A 21,025-nucleotide genomic window follows, 5' to 3' on the forward strand; every position below is an offset into this window, starting at 1 on the left:
CTACAGGCAAAGTGAGTTTTTTGCAGGCAGCATATAGTTGAGTCATTTCCTTTATTCATTCAGGCAGTCTGCATCATTCAAGTGACTAATTGGTTTACATTCAAGGTTATTGTAATAGGTGATGACTTACTGTAGTCATTTTGTTAATTGTATTATGTTTGTTTTTTATATTCTTTCTTTCTTGTTTTTCATTTCAGTCTGATGGTCTTCTGTAGTATAAAAGGTTTGATTTTTTTTTCTCTCTCTCCTTTGCGTATCTGCTCTACTGATGAGTTTTATGCTTTTGTATATTTTCATAATGGTGATTATCACCTCTTTGCTTCCAGATGCAGGGATCCCTTGAATATTTCTTGTAGGGCTAGTCTAGTGGTTTTGCATTCCCCAGTTTTTGCTTGTCTGGGAAAGACCTTCTCCCTCATTTCTGAAGAATAGATTTGCTGAGTCAAATATTCTTGGCTGGCAATATTTTTTCTTTCAGTACTTTCAATACCTCATTCTACTCTCTCCTGGTCTGGACAGTTTCAGCTGTCAGTCTAATGAGAATTCCCTTATATGTGACTTGATGCTTTTCTCTTGCTCTTCTTACAGTTATTTGTCTTTGACTTTTGACAATTTGATAAAATATGCCTTGGTGAGGACCTTTTGGGATTGAATCTATTTGGGAACCTTTGAGCTTCTTAGATCTAGATGTCCACCCCTCTCCCCAGATTTCGGAAGTTTTAAGCTATTGTTTCATTAAATAGTGTTTCTATGGCTTTTTCCAACTCTTTCCCTCAGGAACATCTACAATATGAAAATTTGTTTAATAGTGTCCTTTATTGTAGGCTTTCTTTATTCTTTTTCATTCTCATTTCTTTTTTTCTCCTCTATCTGGGTAATTTTCAAATGACTCATCAAGCTCAGAGATTATTCTGCTGAAACAAGTCTCTTGTTGAAGCTCTGTACTATATTGTTTTATTTTGGTACTTGAATTATTCAGCTGCAAGGGTGTCCATTTGGGTTTTTGTTTTTTTTTTTTTTTTTGAGACGGAGTCTTGCTTTGTAGCCCAGGCTGGAGTGCAGTGGTGTGATCTTGACTCACTGCAACCTCCACCTCCCGGGTTCAAGCAATTCTCCTGTCTCAGCCTTCCAAGCAGCTGGGACTACAGGCACATGCCACCACACCTGGCTAATTTCTGTGTTTTTTAGTAGAGACAGGGTTTCACTATATTGGTCAGGCTGGTCTCCAACTCCTGACCTCAGGTGATCCACCTGCCTCAGCCTCCCAAAGTGCTAGGATTACAGGCATGAGCCACCACATCCGGCTGAGCCACCACATCCGGCTGGTTCTTTTTTACTCTATCTATGCTTTTGTTGAATCTATCATTGACATCATGAATTGTTTTCCTAATTTTGTTGAATTGTCTATTTTTTTGTATCTCATGGAGTTTCCTTAAGGTAATTATTTTGAATTCCTTTTCCAGCAATTCATTTATTTCCTTTTCATTCAGGTCTGTTACTAGAGTTATTATGTTCCTTTGGTGGTGTCATATTTCCTTGCTTTTTCCATTTCTTGTGTCCCTGTGCTGATGTCTATGCATCTGGTGGAATAATCACCTCTTCTAAACTTTCTAGAGTGGCTTTTCTAGAGAAAGATTTTCACCTGCAGTTGGGTCTTAGTGCACTAGTTGAGAAGGGTGTGGTGACTTTGTTCCTGGGTAGGTGCAGTGGTATAGTCTCTGTGCAGCTTCTTTGGCTGCATTCAACGTCAGCAATAACTGTGGGCATCTCAGTGGCTTAGGGGTGTGGAAATTTGTTGTCGCAACAGCAGAGGCGTATGTTGTTAATGTCCTTGGTCCACAAAGGCTTTTGGGGTTCTCCAATTCTTGTTTTCCCTACAATGAGGAGACTTCACTGAGGGGATCCCTCTTGGTGTCAGGTCTGACATGGCCTACAATCAACTGCCATGGTGCTGGATTCCAGGTGCAAATGTTTAGATTGGCAGAGTCCTAGGATCAGAGTCTCACAAACCTATTTGCCCTGTGAACCTTTCACTCTCTGTGGAAGGGTTGGACATAGGTTGCCCACACCATCAGACTCTAACCCCTTAGCAGCTTGAGTCCAGGGAGTTAGGCTGTAGCTGTGACTCTACTCTTGCTAGGCAGGGAATAGCCCTGGCCTGACTCTAAGGAAGAAGGTATGTTCTGGAGGTTTGAGCCTAGGGCACAGGGTATGGCTATAATTTGGGAGCTTGAGCCAACAGGGCTCAGGGGCAGCTTCGGTGCCTGGGGATGAGGCACCATGTAGTGACAACACTAGACTCTAAGATGGTAGGATTCAGCAGTATCCCAGACTCTGTGAGGCCAAGTGCAGCAGCAAGTACCCCAGTATGGCTGTTGTTTGGGTCCTGGGGGGCAAGAAGCAGCACAATGTGACTCCATTCCTTAGGGATGGCACTATCTCAGCAGCTTAGACTCCAGGGAGCTAGTCCAGCTCCAGGGAAGCAGGATACTACAATTGTTTGGCCTGTAGGGTCGGGTATCTCTGCTCAGACACTGGTTTGTTTCCCTGGGATGAAGGGTACTATGTTAGCTTAGCCATGAAATGTGCAGTTGCTCAGCTCAGCCAAAACATTGATTCTCCAAGGGTTGATGTGCCACTCTACTCAGGCCTTGGGGGCCTGACTGTTCTGAGCAGCCCAGGCACCATTTCCCTGCCACACAGGGCTCTGACAAAGTACTTTTTCCTTGAGAGGGCAGTGTACAGTTTCAACTCAGGACCCCAGTGGCAGGGCATAGCCAAGTCTGAAAGAGGTAGATGGAGCTGTTCTGCCAAAGCACCATATCCCCAGGAAAGGGTACACAGCTCCATCTCTAGCCCAAGGGTACAGGGGGAGGGGTAGGTGAAACAGTTCTATCTGCTGTTTGGCTCCACAGGGAAAGGTGTAACAATTGCTTGGCCTGGGGATGTTAGGCCACTCTGTTGGGGTGGTTCCCCAGTAGTTTAGCACAAGGGATGAAGAGGTGCTGTGGCTACTCACCTCTGGAGCAAGATGTGAGTAGTTCCAAGATGGCATTTCGCAGTAGCCATGTAGGCCACGGGGCAGGCACAGCTGGCTCCTTCTCTGAGGGGAACACAGTTGTATGGCCTCTAGGTAGCTACCCCAGCTGGGCTTAGGGCCTGTGAGGACTGCAGGGGACCCCAATAGGGGTCCAAGGTGCTGCTGGGGGCTGCTGGGATCCTCTTGCCTACCTTTTCACCATAGAGAGAAGTTCCTCCTGGCTGATCTCAGATGGGGGATGAGGTGGCAGGGTCCTGTTGTTTCCTTCCATTCTCTATGTGGGTCTCTTGAGTTTCTGTGCTCACCAGGGTTTCTGTTACTCCTGTGATGTACTCTGGTGCTGTCCTTTATTTTCATTAAAATATGGTTTTTTATTTATTGTTTTGGCTGTCTTTGTGGAAGGGATGAGTGCTAGTATTTTCTAGTTGAATATCTTGCTGTCATTTCTCCTTTGAGTGGGTTTTGTCATCCTGCTTGTTCCTTCATTAATGTGATAAATAAAACTTGTACTCATGCTGACTATGTATCTGCATGAGAATTATATTTTTATCATTTCTATAATTATACTTTCACAAAAGGATATAACAAAGTTCCACGGAAGTGTTGGTTGGGCTAAAGAAACAGGAATTCAGTTTAGCTTCCAGTATCAACTCCCAGAATGTCTGTATCTATTCTTATTTTGTTATAAGATTAACTACTTGATTTTCACAATAATCTCAAGACTAATAAATACATTAATAAATAATGACCAATTCACCACCATGATCAATCAATAATCATACCCAACCAATAAAGAATCATCAGAATAATCTTTACTAATTTCTTCACTATGGGAAAAACTACCCAAATCTCCAAATCTTTTAAATCACATGATAACACCATTTCAACTACCTTCTAACCATACAGCATGAAAGCAAAGAAAGCTCCACGATCAAATCTAAAGATAAAGTCTCCAGATAACCATATTTGAACCCCAGGTTTCAGGATGCTCTTCAGTAGCCACTGAAATAGGATAACTAAATGCTACAAGCAAAGCACCTAAACAGCCTAAACATGCTAAAACAGAGCTATTAATCTTAAAAAATGCCCACCAAAAGTCATTACAATAACAGATCCAACCCTATCACTTACAACTAACCCAAACATTCAAAACTGGAGACAGTTTTGAAGAAATGTTTGAAAACCAAAAATAAGGCCAGGCGCAGTGGCTCACATGTGTAATCCCAGCACTTTGGGAGGCCGAGGCAGGTGGATCACCTGAGGTTAGGAGTTCAAGGCCAGCCTGGTCAACATGGTGAAACCCTCTATTAAAAACACAAAAAATTAGCTGGTCATGGTGGCGGGCACCTGTAGTCCCAGCTACTCAGGAGGCTGAAGGAGGAGAATCGCTTGAACTCAGGAGGCGGAGGCTTCAGTGTGCTGAGATCATGCCACTGCACTCCAGCCTGGGTGGCAGTGAAACTCCGTTTCAAAAAAAATAAAAATAAGGCTGGGTGCCATGGCTCACACTTGTAATCCCAGGACTTTGGGAGGCCAAGGTGGGCAGATCACAAGGTCAGGAATTCAAGACCAGCCTGGCCAATATGGTGAAACCCCATCTCTACTAAAAATACAAAAAAATTAGCTGGGCATGGTGGCGTGTAGCTATAATCCCAATTACTCGAGAGGCTGAGGCAGGAGAATTGCTTGAATTGAAACCCGGGAGGCAGAGGTTGCAGTGAGCTGAGATCACACCACCGCATTCCACCCTGGGCTACAGAGCGAGACTCTGTCTCAAAAATAAATAAATAAATATTAAAAAAAGAAAACTAAAAATAAGGATGCTATTTAATGTTATTAAGTATTAAATGTTTCTGAATGTACTCAGAATTATGAAAAAATTAAATTCATGGTTCCCACATGGTAGCTAACCATGACAGCTGACATGAGAAACAACTGTTGTCTTTCAGCAATAAGGACAACTAAGTTCCAATAAAGACCAAGAAAAAGCATCCATTAATTAAAATTCATCAACTCTACTGTTCCATCAAACATCTCAGCCTGATGAAACTTTGGCTCAATTTTAGGAGTAAGTTTAATTCTGTAAATCCTAATAAGACTTTCATCAGCCTTATATTATACATCAGATACAATAATAGGCTTTTCATCTAGAACACACCTTTGCCAAAATATTAACTATAGCTAACTAATTCAATATATACATCCTAATGGAGCACCTCTAGTTTTTATGTGTCTATGTATGAGACATATTGCAGAAGCTACATATACTCAGAAACCTAGAATATCAGAGTAATCACATTATTTTCATATATGGAAATAGCATGTATAGACTATGTACTCCTATGAGGACAAATATTCTGAGCAACTACAGTAATAACAAATCCACTTTCAGCTATTTCTTATATTAATTACTAATTAATACAATGAATCTGAAGTGGAGTCTCAGTAGATGAAACAGTTTGGATGTGTGTCCCCTCCTAATCTTATGTTGAAATGTGACCTCCAATGTTGGAAGTGAGGCCTAGTGAGAGGCATTTGGGTCATGGGGGCAGATCCCTTATGAATGATTTGGTGCCCTCCCCTCAGTAATGAGTGAATTCTCATTCTGTTAGTTCATGCAAGAGCTGGTTGTTTAAAGGAGCCTGGTACCTCCTTCTTTCTTTCTTGCTCCCTCTCTCACCATATGACATGCCTTGCTCCCCCTTCACCTTCTGCCATGAGTAAAAGCTTCCTCACCAGAAGCCGAGCAGATGCTGGTATCATGCTTGTAGAGCTTGTAGAACCATGAGTCAAATAAACCTCTTCTTTATAAATTACCCAGTCTCAGGTATAGCAACACAAAATGGACAAACACAGTAGGTAAGTCCATCTGTACATAATTCTTCACTTTTCCTTATTTTTACATGAAACATGATCAAACGGCCCTCAGGATTAACATCAAACATAAATAAAATTCCATTCCACCAGTACACAATCAAAAATCCCTTAATATTTCTTTTCGTAATTACACTACTACCGTATAAGTGAGCTATTACCACAGCTGACCCTCACATCTTGCTATCTCTGCTGTCACATGTGCTAGCAATATGGATGCCTGCTATCTATCTTGTTGAGATGTTTACTTTCAAAATCAAAGTCTCAAATGAGTATATCTGATTGGTCAGAACCTAGGTCACATGAATTCCTAGTCATAAAATAAGCTAAAAAACGTAGGTTGTTTTGTTTTCTTTAATCCATCTTGAGAAAGTAGGCTTGACCTTTATCAAATGCAATTCTGACTTTTTACCCACTTAAAAACACTCAAGGATAATTCTAAACTCTTTAACTTGTTATGTAAGCATTGCCATAATCTCCCATCCACATGTTTTCCAGATTATTCTCCCAATCTATCTCTCATCTACTTCCTACCCCCTTCCTTCCTCTCCTTTCCTCTATCCTTCCCTCCCTCTCCTACACACACACACACACACACACACACACACACACACACACACACACACACACCCCCACACACACACACCCCCACACACACCCTGTTGCTCCAGGATAATTTCTGAAACACATCACCATTACTGCCCTTGCTTCCCCTTGGTAATGATCTTCCCTCAGCTCAAATGGTAGCTGTGCATAAAGTATTCCCCAACTTCTTCCAGAGGAACCATTCATACTTGCCTCAAAATTACATTGTACACTGCACAGCATGTGCTTTATACTGTACCACATCCATTATTAGTCTATATATCTCCTTCCAGAATCTCCCATCCACATTCCCCAGTCTGAGTTAGAAGTTGTTCTTGTGTGCTCCTGAAGCAACCCGAAATTAACTCTAGTTCTGCACTTATCACAATGTATAGTAACTGTCTGTTTCTTATACCAGCCTGTGAATTCCATTAAGGCTGGATGTGTGTTTATTCACCATTATATTCCATGTGCCTTGTACCATTAGGTGCTCAATAAATATTTGTTGAATGGCAAGCAGAAAAAATCAAAAATATATGTCCTAGTCTGCCTCATCCAGGAAAATGTTATGTACAAGTTAGCCATACTGTAAAAGCTTATGAAATATTTGGGTAAAAAGAAATTACAAGATAAGGGTAAGTTTACAAGTTTGTCTTCAGACTTTCTAGTGAATGTAGAAAGCAGCAATTAGATTCACTTCATTACTGAAAAAGCCCTCCTGCCAATACTATAGTCCTGCTACCAAACTGGGATGAAATCGTGTGGATACTTGCCTATCTACATCTATGGCCTTTATTTTCAGGAGCAGCACATGATCTCTTACAAAAATTCAATGCAGGTTTGTGGAACTTGGGAATGTGTCTTACCTCTGGTTTTACAAACCATTTGCCTGCATTCAGAGTTGATAGGAAATCCCAACTGAAGAAGGCAGGGTTCTCGAAGGCAGATTCTGGCTGAACTTCCCCAATATTGGTTGTTCTTCTCAGGTCAAAGTCATGCATGAGGAAAGGCACATGATCATAACTGAGGCAGAGGTAGAAAAGAAGGGCAGGGGTAGATAGGCTGAATTTAGCTACCTTGGTAGACAGGCTCCCCAGAAAGTCCTTCAAGGTCACAAGTGTCACTAGGGCTCCTTACTCCCTCTCAAATCTTAGAAAAGGGCTACATATCAGTCATTTACACTTCGATGTCAATATTTTTCTGCTCTAGGGATCAATCTTTCATGATATATAATCACATTAGTGATGGTGAAAGAATAGCTTCTCTATTCAGGGGCTTTCTGGCATTAGGAAAACAGCAGGCACAGTAGTGGCCTGAAAATAAAGTGAATGGAGGTAGGGATGATGCAAAGTCCTCAGGTTCCAGGGCCATACTAAGCAGGCGTCCACACAGTTTTCCTGTATTATTCTGATCCTTTCCCAGCTAGGCACTGCACTGAGTATTTCTTTTTGTTTGTTTGCTTGGTTTTTGTTTTTGTTTTTTTGAGACGGAGTCTTGCTCTGTCACCCAGGCTGGAGTGCAGTGGCATGATCTCGGCTCACCACAACCGTGATCACACAAGTGATTCTTCTGCCTCAGCCTCCTGAGTAGCTGAGACTACAGGCATGCACCACCACACCTGGCTTATTTTTGTATTTTTTAGTAGAGACAGGATTTTGTCATGTTGGCCAGGCTGGTCTCGAACTCCTGGCCTCAAGTGATCCACCCACCTCAGCGTCCCAAAGTGCTGGGATTACAGGCATGAGCCACCGTGCCCAGCCTACACTGAGTATTTCTGGTCCTAGACTCTCCACATCAGATAGTATCATAAGGTAAGTTCCTTGTTCTTCTATCTGCAATTTGCTTTGGAGAATCTCTGATTTTATGAAACTATCTCTCCCTTTCTCATTAAAATATCTATGATGAGAACATCTATAATGAGGAAGATAAGGCTTGGAACTTACTCTTCTGCCTTAAACCTACCAGAAAACTGGACAAAGTAAAGGAAATAACTATTTTCAGTTAATGGACAAAAGGATGCACAATATTACCACAATCTCTGAGAAAAGCAAAAAAAACGACATAAGCAATTCCATCACCCAGGCTTCTTTCCTGCAGGTGAATACTGAATTCCAGTACAGAGTGGGGGAACCTAAAAGGGCCCTAGCTGTCTTGCTGAAATGAGAAGAGATTAGAGTAAGGGGGGAGCCGAGACAGCTAGAATTTGTGGGCTAGAGTCCCATAAAGGATAGAGTTATGCAAAAACAAAGACACAGTTCCAAGAAAATATGCAAAAGTCCGTAAGTGTATGGCTAAGTATCAATCTGTATGTGTACAGAGTAAAACTATGAAGCTTGGCAAGAACAACTTCTAAGAAAAGAAAATATTACCAGACAGTTCTAAGACAATCGGAGCTTACACAGGGGTATGAATCATTCAAGTTCCATCCAGCAAGAGAGGAGAGTCCTCAGTAATTACATAGGCATTCTTTAGAGACTCCAAAAGATCACACCTTAGAAAAGGGGATAATTGGCCATGCGCGGTGGCTCACGCCTGTAATCCCAATGCTTTGGTGGGTGGATCACGAGGTCGAGATCAAGACCATCCTGGCCAACATGGTGAAACCCCGTCTCTACTAAAAATACAAAAATTAGCCAGGCATGGTGGTACACGCCTGTAGTCCCAGCTACTCGAGAGGCTGAGGCAGGAGAATCGCTTGAACCTGGGAGGCGGAGGTTGCGGTTAGACAAAATCGCGCCATTGGACTCCAGCCTGGGCAACAAGAGTGAAACTCCATCTCAGAAAAAAAAAAATGGTGGTGGGGGGGGATAATTTAGAACTACAATGGCCTTAGAGCCACTTTAGATCCTCTAAAAAAGAGCTTAAAAACAAGCCTCCAAAGAAAAGACCAATCTAGTCTGGAAGTAACAACTATCTGCTAGAAAATGACCAGCCTTAAAGGATACAAGATATAGCACCCAACAATGTAAAACTACAAGTCCAGCATGTAATCAAAACTTACTAGAGATATAAACAAGCAGGAAAATGTGACCGTATGGAAGAGGAATTACTCAACAGGGACAAACTCAAAAGTGAAAGAGATGACAGAATTCATAGACAAGGGTGTTAAACAGTGTAGAACAAAATTATAAAGGTGTAAACAAGGTATGTAAAGGAAAACATGAACATAATGAAGATATACATACAAGGTATAAAAAATGGAAATTTAGAGATAAAATATAATAACTGAAATGAAAATTTCACTGCATGAAATTTAAAACAGATCAGATATTGCAGATCATGCAAAGAACAATGAATTTAAAGATGTAGCATTAGAATCTATCCAAATGAAAGCATAAAAAGAAGACTGAAACAAAAAAGAATGGGGCATCAGTGACCTGTAAGACAATGATCAAGCAGTATTATATATATGTAAACGGAGTCCTAAAAAAGAAGGGAGGTGCAGAAAAAAACATTTCAAAAAGTAAAACTAAAAATTTTTTCAAAATTTGATGAAGATTTGAACTGAATGCTGAATTCTTTACTGGCTAAAAGTCTCCAAACTAATGTCTTCAAATTCTCTTTCCATTTTTCTCACTTAGACTCAATGAAATTGCTACTATCTTTTTCCTGCAAGCATATCTTGTGATACATAAACTACAGGCAAGAAAAATCTGTCAGATTGCCACTGCCTGCTTCCATGTTAACTGAAGATGCTTTGGGCCTAACATCTTTTTTTTTTTTCTTTTTGAAACAGAATCTTACTCTGTCACCCAGGCTGGAGTGTAGTGGTGCCATCTCAGTTCACTGCAACCTCCGCCTCCCAGGTTCAAGTGATTCTCCTGCCTCAGCCTCCCGAGTAGCTGGGATTACAGGTGCCCACCACCATGCCCAGCTAATTTTTCTATTTTTAGTAGAGATGGGGTTTCACCATGTTGGCCAGGCTGGTCTCAAACTCCTGACCTCAGGTGATCTCCCTGCCTCGGCCTCCCAAAATGCTGGGATTACAGGCTTGAGCCACCGTGCCCAGCCAAATCTAACATCTAGACACCTCAACTGACTGCCCTCCAGACTAAGGAAACTGGTTTATAGATTTCTCCAACCATTACATTTGTTTTTCTTCCATTTGAAAGCTCATTTGCAATACTAACTCCTGAAATGAGACACAGCTATCTAGTGGGACTGGGCTATTCCCAGAAATAGAAGACTGGTTTACGGGGATCCTTTGCCACTCAGTTATTAACTCAGTTTTCCCACCAACTCAGCTTTTAGTGTGTGAAACCTCTAGGGAAGCTTCAGATGGGGATGTTGGAGCTCAGAAACCTACACCAAAAATGTGGTATGCTGACATGCTGAAATAAAGAAGGCTGTTAGGCATAATGGTTTAAGCTCTTTGGCCCAGACAGTTCTGAATAATTAAATTGTATTAGATTTCCTTTTGGCAAAACAAGTGGTATCTGCGCAATAGCTAATACCACTTGTTGTGAATAGAAAAAATTTCCAAATAAGCTAAATGGTTATGAGAGGTGTGTACCACAAATCCCCTTAAATGATCTCTTTAGCTGGCTTCCTAAGGGAATGGGAAACTGGTTTTAGTTCCCCTTACAAACTCTATTATTGTCATCTTGCTCTTTCTATTCACAACAGACAACAGGGACTAGTAACAAAAGAACTGACATTTTTGTCATGCAGAATCAGAACCCTATACCTGGCACTCAAGAACATTTACAGGCTACTACAAAGCAGTTTCATTCCTCAAATCCTAATTATGGTCCCCTTGACCCTTGTCAGCAGGAATCAGCCAAAGCAGTCATGGCTCAATTCCTCCTTAATGACCACACTTCAGGACTGACGGATAAAGAAGATAAGGGGGTACTGAAGCCATCCTCACAGGGTTAACAAGAATTCTGGACAGAAATATAGCTCTAATTAAGTATTAATCAGGCTTCATTTTGAACCACTTCCTTGTCATAGAAAATCATTTGACATTGACCATTTGCATCCCCAGTGTATCTATAGATAGGATTTCTGACATTAGAATCACAAGGCTTTTGTTTAAGAATTGCTTAAGATGTTTTTCAGATCCCATATTCCGGTAAAACAGCTGATGTGAACCAGTTTGAGGACCCCCACTGAGGAACAGAATCAGCATGAGAATATAGTTTCTTCATCTCCCTGTCCCTTGACTTCACCCTGTACTCTTTGACCAATCAACGATCTGCACACTTCAACCCACTCCAAAACCATTAAAAACTCTAGCCCCAAACTCCTCAGGGAGATGGATTTGAGGTTTCCTCCTATTTCCTCATTTGATGACTCTATCACTAAACCTCTTTCTCTGCTGCTGCAAAACAACAAAAAAAAAAAAGTAGCTGGGGCTAGGGGTGGGCGTATGTGGAGGGGAATACAGATAAGCATCCAGAAGATTTCTTATCAAAACATAAGACAGAAAACTAGGAAATAACAATTTTTACATGCTTGAAGAAAACAACTGTCAACTTAGAATTCTATATGCAGCAAAAATATTCTTCAAAAATGAAGGGAAAATTAAAATATTTCATACAAACAAAAAGCAGAATAATTCATTTCCAGCATACCTTTACTGAAAAAAGATTAAAATAATTATTAGACAAAAAGGAAATTGATACAATTTGAAACTTGGATCTACACAAAAGAATAAATAGTGCCAGAAATGATAAATACATGAGTAAATATAGAAATTTTTTTCTCATTTTTTAAAAAAAGAATTAACTGTTTAAAGCAAAAAGTAATAGCAATGTATAATGAGGTTCATGATAGCAACAGGTCATACTATGAGAGAGATGAAATGTTACTGTACTGATAAAAGATGTATGCTTTACACAAAAATGTATAATACTCAAAGGGAGAAATAAGTTAAAGATCATATTGTAAACTCTAGCACAACGACTAAAAAAAAAAAAAGGTATAGCTAATAATCCAACAGTAGAGATAAAGTTCTTAAAAATGCTCCATTAGTCCAAAAGGACGCAGGAAAGGAGAAAACAAATAAGAAAATGATAGTGCACTTGCCATGGGTCTAAAATTTAAAGGGGTGCCAAAAACTAATAAGCAAGATAAATACTATTTTAATATAATATTTAAAAGACAAAACCAATGCAAAAATCCACTATAAACAAAACATTAAATTTTAAATGAAAATAAGATAGTATTACTGATTTTTCCTTTTGCCTCAGGTTCTCATATGGCTTGGCATGACACATCTTCATTAAAATTTTTGATATTTTGTTCATCATGGATGCTAAAGGGTAGGCAATACCAACAGAAACTAGTTTTCACACATATATTTGTTATGTGTGACGTTTACATTTATTTCCCTTAAAAAGTTAGGTGGACACTGCATTAGCAGAGAGGGAGTAAGAGCAATAGGTACAAACAAGCTTATTGGGATCTTTCAATCTAACTCAGCCTCCATAGACTTCCAGTGACTGTTGGCAAGATTTCTCCTATTGGTCCACATGAGGAGGTCAACATTTCTTCAGGATCTGTGTGTTTCTGCAATCCCCAGAAAACTCAATTCAGTGTTCTCCAGTGAGGTGTATGGCTGGCTGGGCTTTTATGCTAAAAATTTTGTAAGAGGACTGGGAATAATAGCTGCCAAAAATTTTGCATAGATCTTCTCAGAATCTCCCATAGGCTTTCACTCAGATGCAAATAACTTGTTTACATTACTTGCTTTTTAGGTTTAAAAAATGTCTCTGCCTTTTCAAATGTTTCTCAAAAATATATTCAAATGAAGGTTTCATATAAACCTGTTTCACATTTAAGAACAACATAGCTGCAATTTTATAAACTGGGATGAGCACTATCAAATTCACTTTGGGGTGGACTTGGGGTAGGGATCAAACATCCTTTACAACTATTTTATCACAAATCTCAAAAATTCCAACATTTTAAAGGCAAGAAGGGAAGAAGGAGACAGCAAAAGAAATCACATAGGAAATAGCCAGGTAGGAAGAAAATCAGGAGAGTATGGTATTCTAATAGCCAAATGAAGAAAGTGTTTCAAAAATGAAGGACTACTCAAATGCTGAGAGGTTAAGATGAAAACTGAAAATTTACTATGATGTTTAAGAAGTTTGGGGTCCCTGATAACTTAGTAAGAGCTCTGAGAAGTGGTGTAGAAGAAGCCTGATTGGGATAGGCTCAAAAAGGATTAAAAGTTATCCAAAACAAAGGGGATTGAGAGAAGGCAAAGAAAGGCAATGTTGGAGTTCAAGACACTCACCCCAAAATATGACTGCAGGAGACCAGAATATGCCACCCCAATATATACCTCTTTGGCATAATGATTATTTTGAGCTGGTTATTTTGAGAAACTGCAGGAGAAGCTCACAGGAGAAGCTCTGAAAAGTTGCCCTTTTGTAAAGGAAATTTATATTTATAAAGGAAATTTTCATTAGTAAAAGTATCTGTACCAATAAGAGAGCTGCCCTGAAACCATTTTATTATCAAGACTTATATCTGTATAATAAGACAATCTTTATTCATTTTCTTCCCTCTTCTTCCCACAATTTGTCACTGCCCCCACACAGCCCCTATTCCTTTCTATAGCTCAGGAAATTATACAAGCTTCAATCATCTGGCCTCTTCCTTGAGTTTCAAATTTTTGTGGGACTCCCACGTGTACATATGTAATTAAAATTATTTTTCTCCTGTTAATCTGTCTTATGTCAATTTAATTTGTAGACTAGCCAAAGAACCTAGAAGGGCAGAGACTAACAAAAACTTTTGATCCTCTAGAGCAGTACAGACCACTCTTTGGAGGAATGTTGCTTAAAAGAAAGTGAAGACATGGGGCATAAACTGGAGCAGGATATAGGGCCTAGAAAAGTTTTAAAATGTCAGAATGGATCATCTTCTGACTTTAGAATCACTTTGTCTATAACTTTTCTTAAGAAAGCTGACGAGATTCTTTTCTTTAAATTCTATTTTGAGAGGATTGTAGATTCACATGGGTTTGTAAGAAATAATACAGAGAGATCCTATATACCCTTAGCCCATTTCCCCCAATGGTAACATCTCGCATAACTATACTATACTATCACAACAAGGAAACTGACATTGATAAAATCTATGACCTCATTCAGATTTCATTCATTTTACAGGAACTTATTTGTATATTTAGTTCTATATTTAGTTTACATGAACTTATTTGTATATTTTGTTAATTTTATCACATGTGCAGACATATCACCACCACCACAGTCAAGATACAGAACAGTAAATATACAAGAAGAGTTTTGTGTTACTTTTTAAAGTGGGAGCCACCTCTCTGCCTCCTTCACCCCTGGAAACCACTAATTTTTCTCTATCCCTTTAATTTTGTCATTTGAATGTGATCTTCAAATGGAATCATACAGTATATAACCTTTTGAGACTGGCTTTATTCACTCAAAGTAATTCCCATGAGGTCCATCCAAATAGCAGCATGTTTCAATAGTTCATTCATTTTTATTGCTGGGTAATACTCCACAGTATGGATGAACACAGTTTATTTAATCATTAAACCTCTTAAAGGACATTTGGGTTGTTTCTAGATTTGGGCTGTTACAAATAAAACAGCTATGAAAATTAATGTAAAGTTTTTTTCTATATGAACATTAAGTCTTCTTTTCTCTGGAATAAATGCCCAGGAGTACAATTTCTGGGGTGTATGGTAAGTATATAATGTGCCACATAACGACATTTCAGTCAACAACAGACCTCATATGGGACAGTGGCCCCATAAGACTATAATGGAGCTGAAAATTTCCTATCACCTAGTGACTTCGTAGCCATAATATCGTAGCACAATACATTACTCGTATGTTTATGGTGATACTTGTGTAAACAAACCTGTACAGCCAATCATATAAAAGTATAGCACATACAACTACAGATAGTACATAATACCTGATGATGACAATAAACAACTGTTACTGGCTTATATATTTACTACACTAAACTTTTTATTGTTATTTTAGAGTATATACATTCTATTATATATTTAAAAAATTAAATGTAAAACAGCCTCAGGTAGTCCTTCAGGAGGTATTCTAGAAGGCATTGTTTTCATAGGAGATGACCGCCCCATGCATGTTATTATCCCTGCAGACACTGCAGTGGGACAAGATGTGAAGGTAGAAGACAGTGATATTAATGATCCTGACCCTGTGTAAGCCTAGGCTAATGTGTGTGCTTGTGTCTTAGTTTCTAACAAAAAAGTTAAAAAAAATTAAAATAGAAAACAGCTTAGAGAATAAGGTTATAAAGAAAGAAAATATTTTTGTACAGCTGTACAATGTAGTTGTGCTTACACTAAGTGGTATCACAAGAGTCAAAAAGTTACAATAAGCTGGGGTTAATTTATTATTGAAGAAATTTTTTTATGAGTTTAGTGCAATCTAAGTGTACGATGTTTATAAAGTCTTCAGTAGTGTACATAATGTCCTAGGCCTTCACATTCACTTACCACTCTCTCACTGACTCACCCAGAGCAACTTCCAGTCCTGCAGGCTCCATTCATGGTAATTGCCCTATACGGGTGTACCATGTTTTATCTTTTATATTGTTATTTTTACCGTACTTTTCCTACGTTTGGATATATTTAGATACACAAATACCTACCGTTGTTCTACAATTGCCTACAGTATTCAGTACAGTAACACGCTGTACAGGCTTGCAGCCGAAGAGTAACAGGTCATACCATATAGCCCAGGTGTGTAGTAGGCTATGCCATCTAGGTTTGTATAAATTCACTCTATGATGTTCACACAATGATAAAATTGCCTAACAACGCATTTCTCAGAATGTATGCTCATCATTAAGTGAGATATGACTGTATTTAGTTTTGTAAGTAACTGCCAAACTTACTTGGAGTGCCTATACAATTTTATGTTTCCACCAGGAACATATGAGTGATTCAATTTGTCTGCCAGCATTTACTGTTCTTGCTATTTTTTAATTTAGCCATTCCGATAGGTGAGTAGTATTAGTTTTAATTTGCATTTTCCTAAAGGCTAATGCAGCTGAACATCTTCTCATGTACTTATTTGCTATCTGTATATTCTCTTCAGTGACATATCTACACATGTATTTCGCCCATTTTCTAATTGGATTGTTTGGTTTTTGTTTTCATTTTACTGTTGAGTTTTGAAAGTTTATATATCCTAGACACAAGTCTTTCGCCAGACATGTGTTTTACAAATACTGTCTCCCAGTCTGACACTTGTCTTTTCATTCTCCTCATAGGGTCTTAGAGCAAAAGCTTTTCAGAATGAATTCCCTGGAATTTTCTCCTTCCCCCATCTCTGCTTGGTAAAATGGTATTTTTCCTTTGAGGCTCAACCCAAACACAACTTTGAGCATATAGATTTTTTTTCACACAACAGGAAGTGACCTTTTCCTCCACTGAGGTTCCATTACACTTATTTTTCTCTGGAAGGCTCTTGCCACAAATGGCCTTATTCTGTAGTTATCTGTAAACATTCCATGTCTCCTTCACTAGCTGGAACATCTTTTAGGTATGACTATATCTTATTCATTTGCATCTCCCAAGCACTCAGAAGAAGGCCTGGAATACAGCAAATGCTCAAGGAATGTTAAATAAATTGCTAAGGTAGTACATAGAGTGAAGTGGTAAGCACGGTTTGCAACGGGGCCATATTTGAATCATGTGTGAAGACTATATCTAGTGTGTCTGATTTGTAACCCTGTCATTGAAAACATGGAGATGCAGAGGTGTGGTTTGTGAGATGTGGTTCATCTGTGTAGTACGTGCATATATGCCATATTAACACAGGAACATATGAACACAGGAACAACTCCCCAGGGCTTGCTGTCTCTACACCTCAGGCCAGGCTGGTTCTCTTGCATGGCATTGAACTTATCCCCTCCTCCCCTCACCCCAGTTCCCTGCTTTCTTACCTTAAGTGTACATCAGTCTCCAATCCATGGGCTCCATGTTCAACAGCTTTCTCAAAGGACATCATGGTATTCTCAGGCCCCAACTGTAGAAGAAAAGGACATCAGGCCCTAAGCCTCAGAGTCTCTCCTCCCAGCATTCCTTTTGTGGTAGGGGTAGAGCCCAGTAGGATTTTGGGGAGCAGAGCTTGGCTCCCTCAGATCTCCTTTCAAAACCTGTATACCCTCCGTCCAAGCTTATTCTGGGACTCTGCTCATCTGAGACAATGTCACTGGGCACAGTAAAGAGAAATGGACTGGGAGTTAGGTGGCCTGGATTCAAGTCCAACCTTTACAATGAACTCTTTATTCTTGCCGTCTTAATGCAATCACTTTTTCTCTCCAGGGACTCCCATGGTTCTCAGTTTTCTTCTCTCGACCACATACCCCATACATACTTATTTTCACCCATGTTCATCATGCTCAGACCTACCATGGGTGCACCTCTATGTCCAAAGATGGTTGGCTTAGGCCCCAAATTCTCCTTCTCCTGAATGCAGGGAGAATAAATCCCCAGTGGCATCAAATAGACACTTAAAAGGATAAGAAGAAAGGGTAATCCAACAGCCACTTGTAGACCTGAAAAATTTGGAAGGAAGGGGAAGTGGGGGGAAAAAAGATAAAGAGGGATGGAAAATCATCCCAAGCAAAGCAGCAGTCTGAGTAAACTCACAGTCCATGGGTTTCATTGACTGTGTACTGGCTAATTTACTTTCTATTTCTGTGACATTTCCACTTACTTCCAGGGATTTGGATATAAAAGTATAGAACTGTACAAATATAGGGCATTATTATTAACACAACTTTACTGGAACTGGAAATTGACAGAGGGCTCAATTGTACAGGGTACAGATGGGGAAGGAAAGGAAGGAGAAGGGATGTTAAGGAGCAGCTTCTCAGGAGGAGGAGCTTGGCTGATTCTAAGAAAGCCCCAGAGCCTGTAAAGATCATCCTAAAACATCTGTATATTTAAGGCAGTACAGTATAGTGGAAAGGGCACTAATTGGCAGAAATCTGGGTTTAAAGCCAAGTTCTGCCACTTCCTAACTGTGTGACTAAGGACAACTTAACCTCTCTGAATCTTCATTTTCTTCTGTAAAATGGGGCTGTCCTGCTGCTTATATCACCTTACAGGTTGTTATGACAGTGTTGACTCATAATAGTTACTCTATAAATATTAATCATTTGCTTCCCCTCTTTCCCTCCCTCCCTCTTGTGCATATACACACATTCACATACAGAGCCTGTACAAAATGCCTGCGATAACCAGCCGTTCCCCAAGACTTACTATTTTAGACCACTGAGAATTTTACCCATTTGTACATTTTCAAGTTACCACCTATGCTTTAGTGACTTTCAAATCTCAGTCTCCAGCTCTAACCTCTTAACCTTGTGATTACATTACATTTCTTGAGTCTTTTTTTCTCAGAATGTGTCATCCTGTATCTTCTCATTCTAACTAAAATTTAGAAAGTGAAAAAGAAAAGAGTTCATTATTGTCCCCTTTAAGCCCTTGCCCCAGAAATACTTTCTAAAATTTACCCTCCACACGCAAGCATATATATATAAACACACAATGGCAGCACTATCTATGCAGTCTTTCTCTTGCCTGCATACCCCCACAGGTCAGAAAGCAAACACCTCTTATTTAAAAAGAGGAAAAAGGAGACCCAGAGAGAAGAAGGTCCTATTGTTTTATCCATAGAGTGGTGAAAGATAATTCCATTCTCAAAACAGTTTAGTGTAGAGATCCAGTTCTTTTGATTCCATTACACTGGGGCAAACAATGAAGAGGAAACCAGTGACAGAGACAGACATTTAACCTTCTGCTGTAAGTCCTCAGGTATGACATGGTCTCACAGGGGACTGCTTTGAGTTACTTGGATGTAAGCAGAAATCTCTGGCCCTAGTATTAGTTGAAACTACTAATATTTGCTGGGCGTGGTGGCTCACGCCTGTAATCCCAGCACTTTGGGAGGCTGAGGCAGGCGGATCACGAGGTCAAGAGATTGAGACCATCCTGGCCAACATGGTAAAACCCCATCTCTACTAAAAATACAACCAGGCATGGTGGCACACGCCTGTAATCCCAGCTACTTGGGGGGCTGAGGCAGGAGAATCGCTTGAACCCAGGAGGCGGAGGTTGTAGTGAGCCGAGATTGTGCCACTGCACTCCAGCCTGGCAACGGAGCAAGACTCTGTCTCAAAAAAAAAACAAAAAAAAAAAAAAAAAGAAAAAGAAACTACTAATATTTGAATATAAATGGAAAGAACTGTGACTTGTACCAGCACTTTGGTCAAGCAAAATTAAAACGGCTTCTACTGCATCACCCACCATCCATCTTCAGACAGTCAATGTATAATAATGTAGAGAAAGATCTTGTTTTTCCAAAAAAAAGAATCCCTCTTTAGAAGAAGGTCTGTTTGGCCACAGAAATACTATGACAGGCCATTGGCCACTATGACAGGGTAGTGAGTGAAAGCACAGGAGCATGCCTGAGTAACAAGCTAAATGAATTTCAACGAGGCACAGGGGCGGCTAGTTCCCAAGCTTCTGTTTTCCTGAGTGGAGTATGCAAGCTAAAGCCAGAGCTGAAGAAATAGGCAGGGTTCTACCCTATGTGACATACCTTCTCTTTCCAAATGTGCCACGTAGAAGGCCACAGGCCAGAAAAGGATAACCATCACAGTTATGCTGACCAGGTGCACGTAGGGAGCAAAGATCTGTGAGAAAGCCAAAAGTCAGGCTGGATACATCTAGACAGCTAGTGCTGGAGCTATAGGATGATGCTTACCTGCAGTGACAGCCCAGCTACCAGCCACCTTTCTTTCCAGAATTTGCATATAATGAACATTAAAATGACACACAGAAGAATCACTAGCAGAACCAGGATCTAGGGAAACAGAAAAAAATCTCCTGACTTCAAGCACTAGACGTGGATCAGAACTGTCCTCAGGAATTGAATGTGTGTCTTCACAATGTCAGGGACCTTATCTGCTTCCTCATTCTTTTACCATAACAATGTAGAGAAATATCTTGTTTTTCCTGCAAATCCCCAGTATTAGACGGAACTAATCATTCACCTTCTTTGCTTCTAAGTCTTTGCTGTACAGCATGGCTGGAAAAAAATTACACAGCTAATTTACCGTTACTAATTTACTATCTCCAGCCTCAGCTGGGTCCCCAACATTGCTTCTTATCTCTTACTCAGATTCAACAGTTGCCATTAAAGTCTTCACCATTTCTTTAGACCTCAATTGTATACTCAATACAATTATAAGTAAATAATACTCTGTAATTGCCTTTTCAATGTCTGTTTTCCCCAACAGACTATAAGCTTCATGAAGTCAAGGTTAATATTGGTATTGTTTATGATTACATCCTCAGTGTCCTGCAGAATGTCTGGCAAATAGTAAGCATCCAATAAGTATTTATTAAACAGATGAAAAAACCTGCCTGCCAGAACACTGTATACTTCATAGAGAAAGAACTTTGAGACCAAGAAGACCTAATTTTCCTAACTTCCTCCCTTTCAAATGTATAGTTTTCCTACACCTGTGCTG

General features: G+C 39.8%; 1 protein-coding gene across 4 annotated transcripts in view; it reads right to left on the reverse strand.

The window, feature by feature from the left end:
• Positions 1 to 21,025, reverse strand: part of GDPD4 (glycerophosphodiester phosphodiesterase domain containing 4) — an 88,717-nt gene that overhangs the window by 38,127 nt on the left and 29,565 nt on the right. For 2 of the 4 annotated variants that reach the window (XM_054437818.1, XM_054437821.1), the window contains exons 6-11: positions 20,257 to 20,355; positions 20,092 to 20,185; positions 18,843 to 18,920; positions 17,895 to 18,040; positions 17,426 to 17,508; positions 7,366 to 7,522 (exon numbers count right to left, since the gene is read on the reverse strand). In XM_054437818.1, the coding sequence (XP_054293793.1) occupies positions 7,366 to 7,522; positions 17,426 to 17,508; positions 17,895 to 18,040; positions 18,843 to 18,920; positions 20,092 to 20,185; positions 20,257 to 20,355 (657 nt within the window). The remainder of the gene's footprint in view (positions 1 to 7,365; positions 7,523 to 17,425; positions 17,509 to 17,894; positions 18,041 to 18,842; positions 18,921 to 20,091; positions 20,186 to 20,256; positions 20,356 to 21,025) is intronic. The other 2 variants (XM_054437819.1, XM_054437820.1) reach the window with 1 other exon arrangement.

The sequence above is a fragment of the Pongo pygmaeus genome, chromosome 9 (assembly GCF_028885625.2).
Source record: "Pongo pygmaeus isolate AG05252 chromosome 9, NHGRI_mPonPyg2-v2.0_pri, whole genome shotgun sequence".
NCBI lineage: Eukaryota > Metazoa > Chordata > Mammalia > Primates > Hominidae > Pongo > Pongo pygmaeus.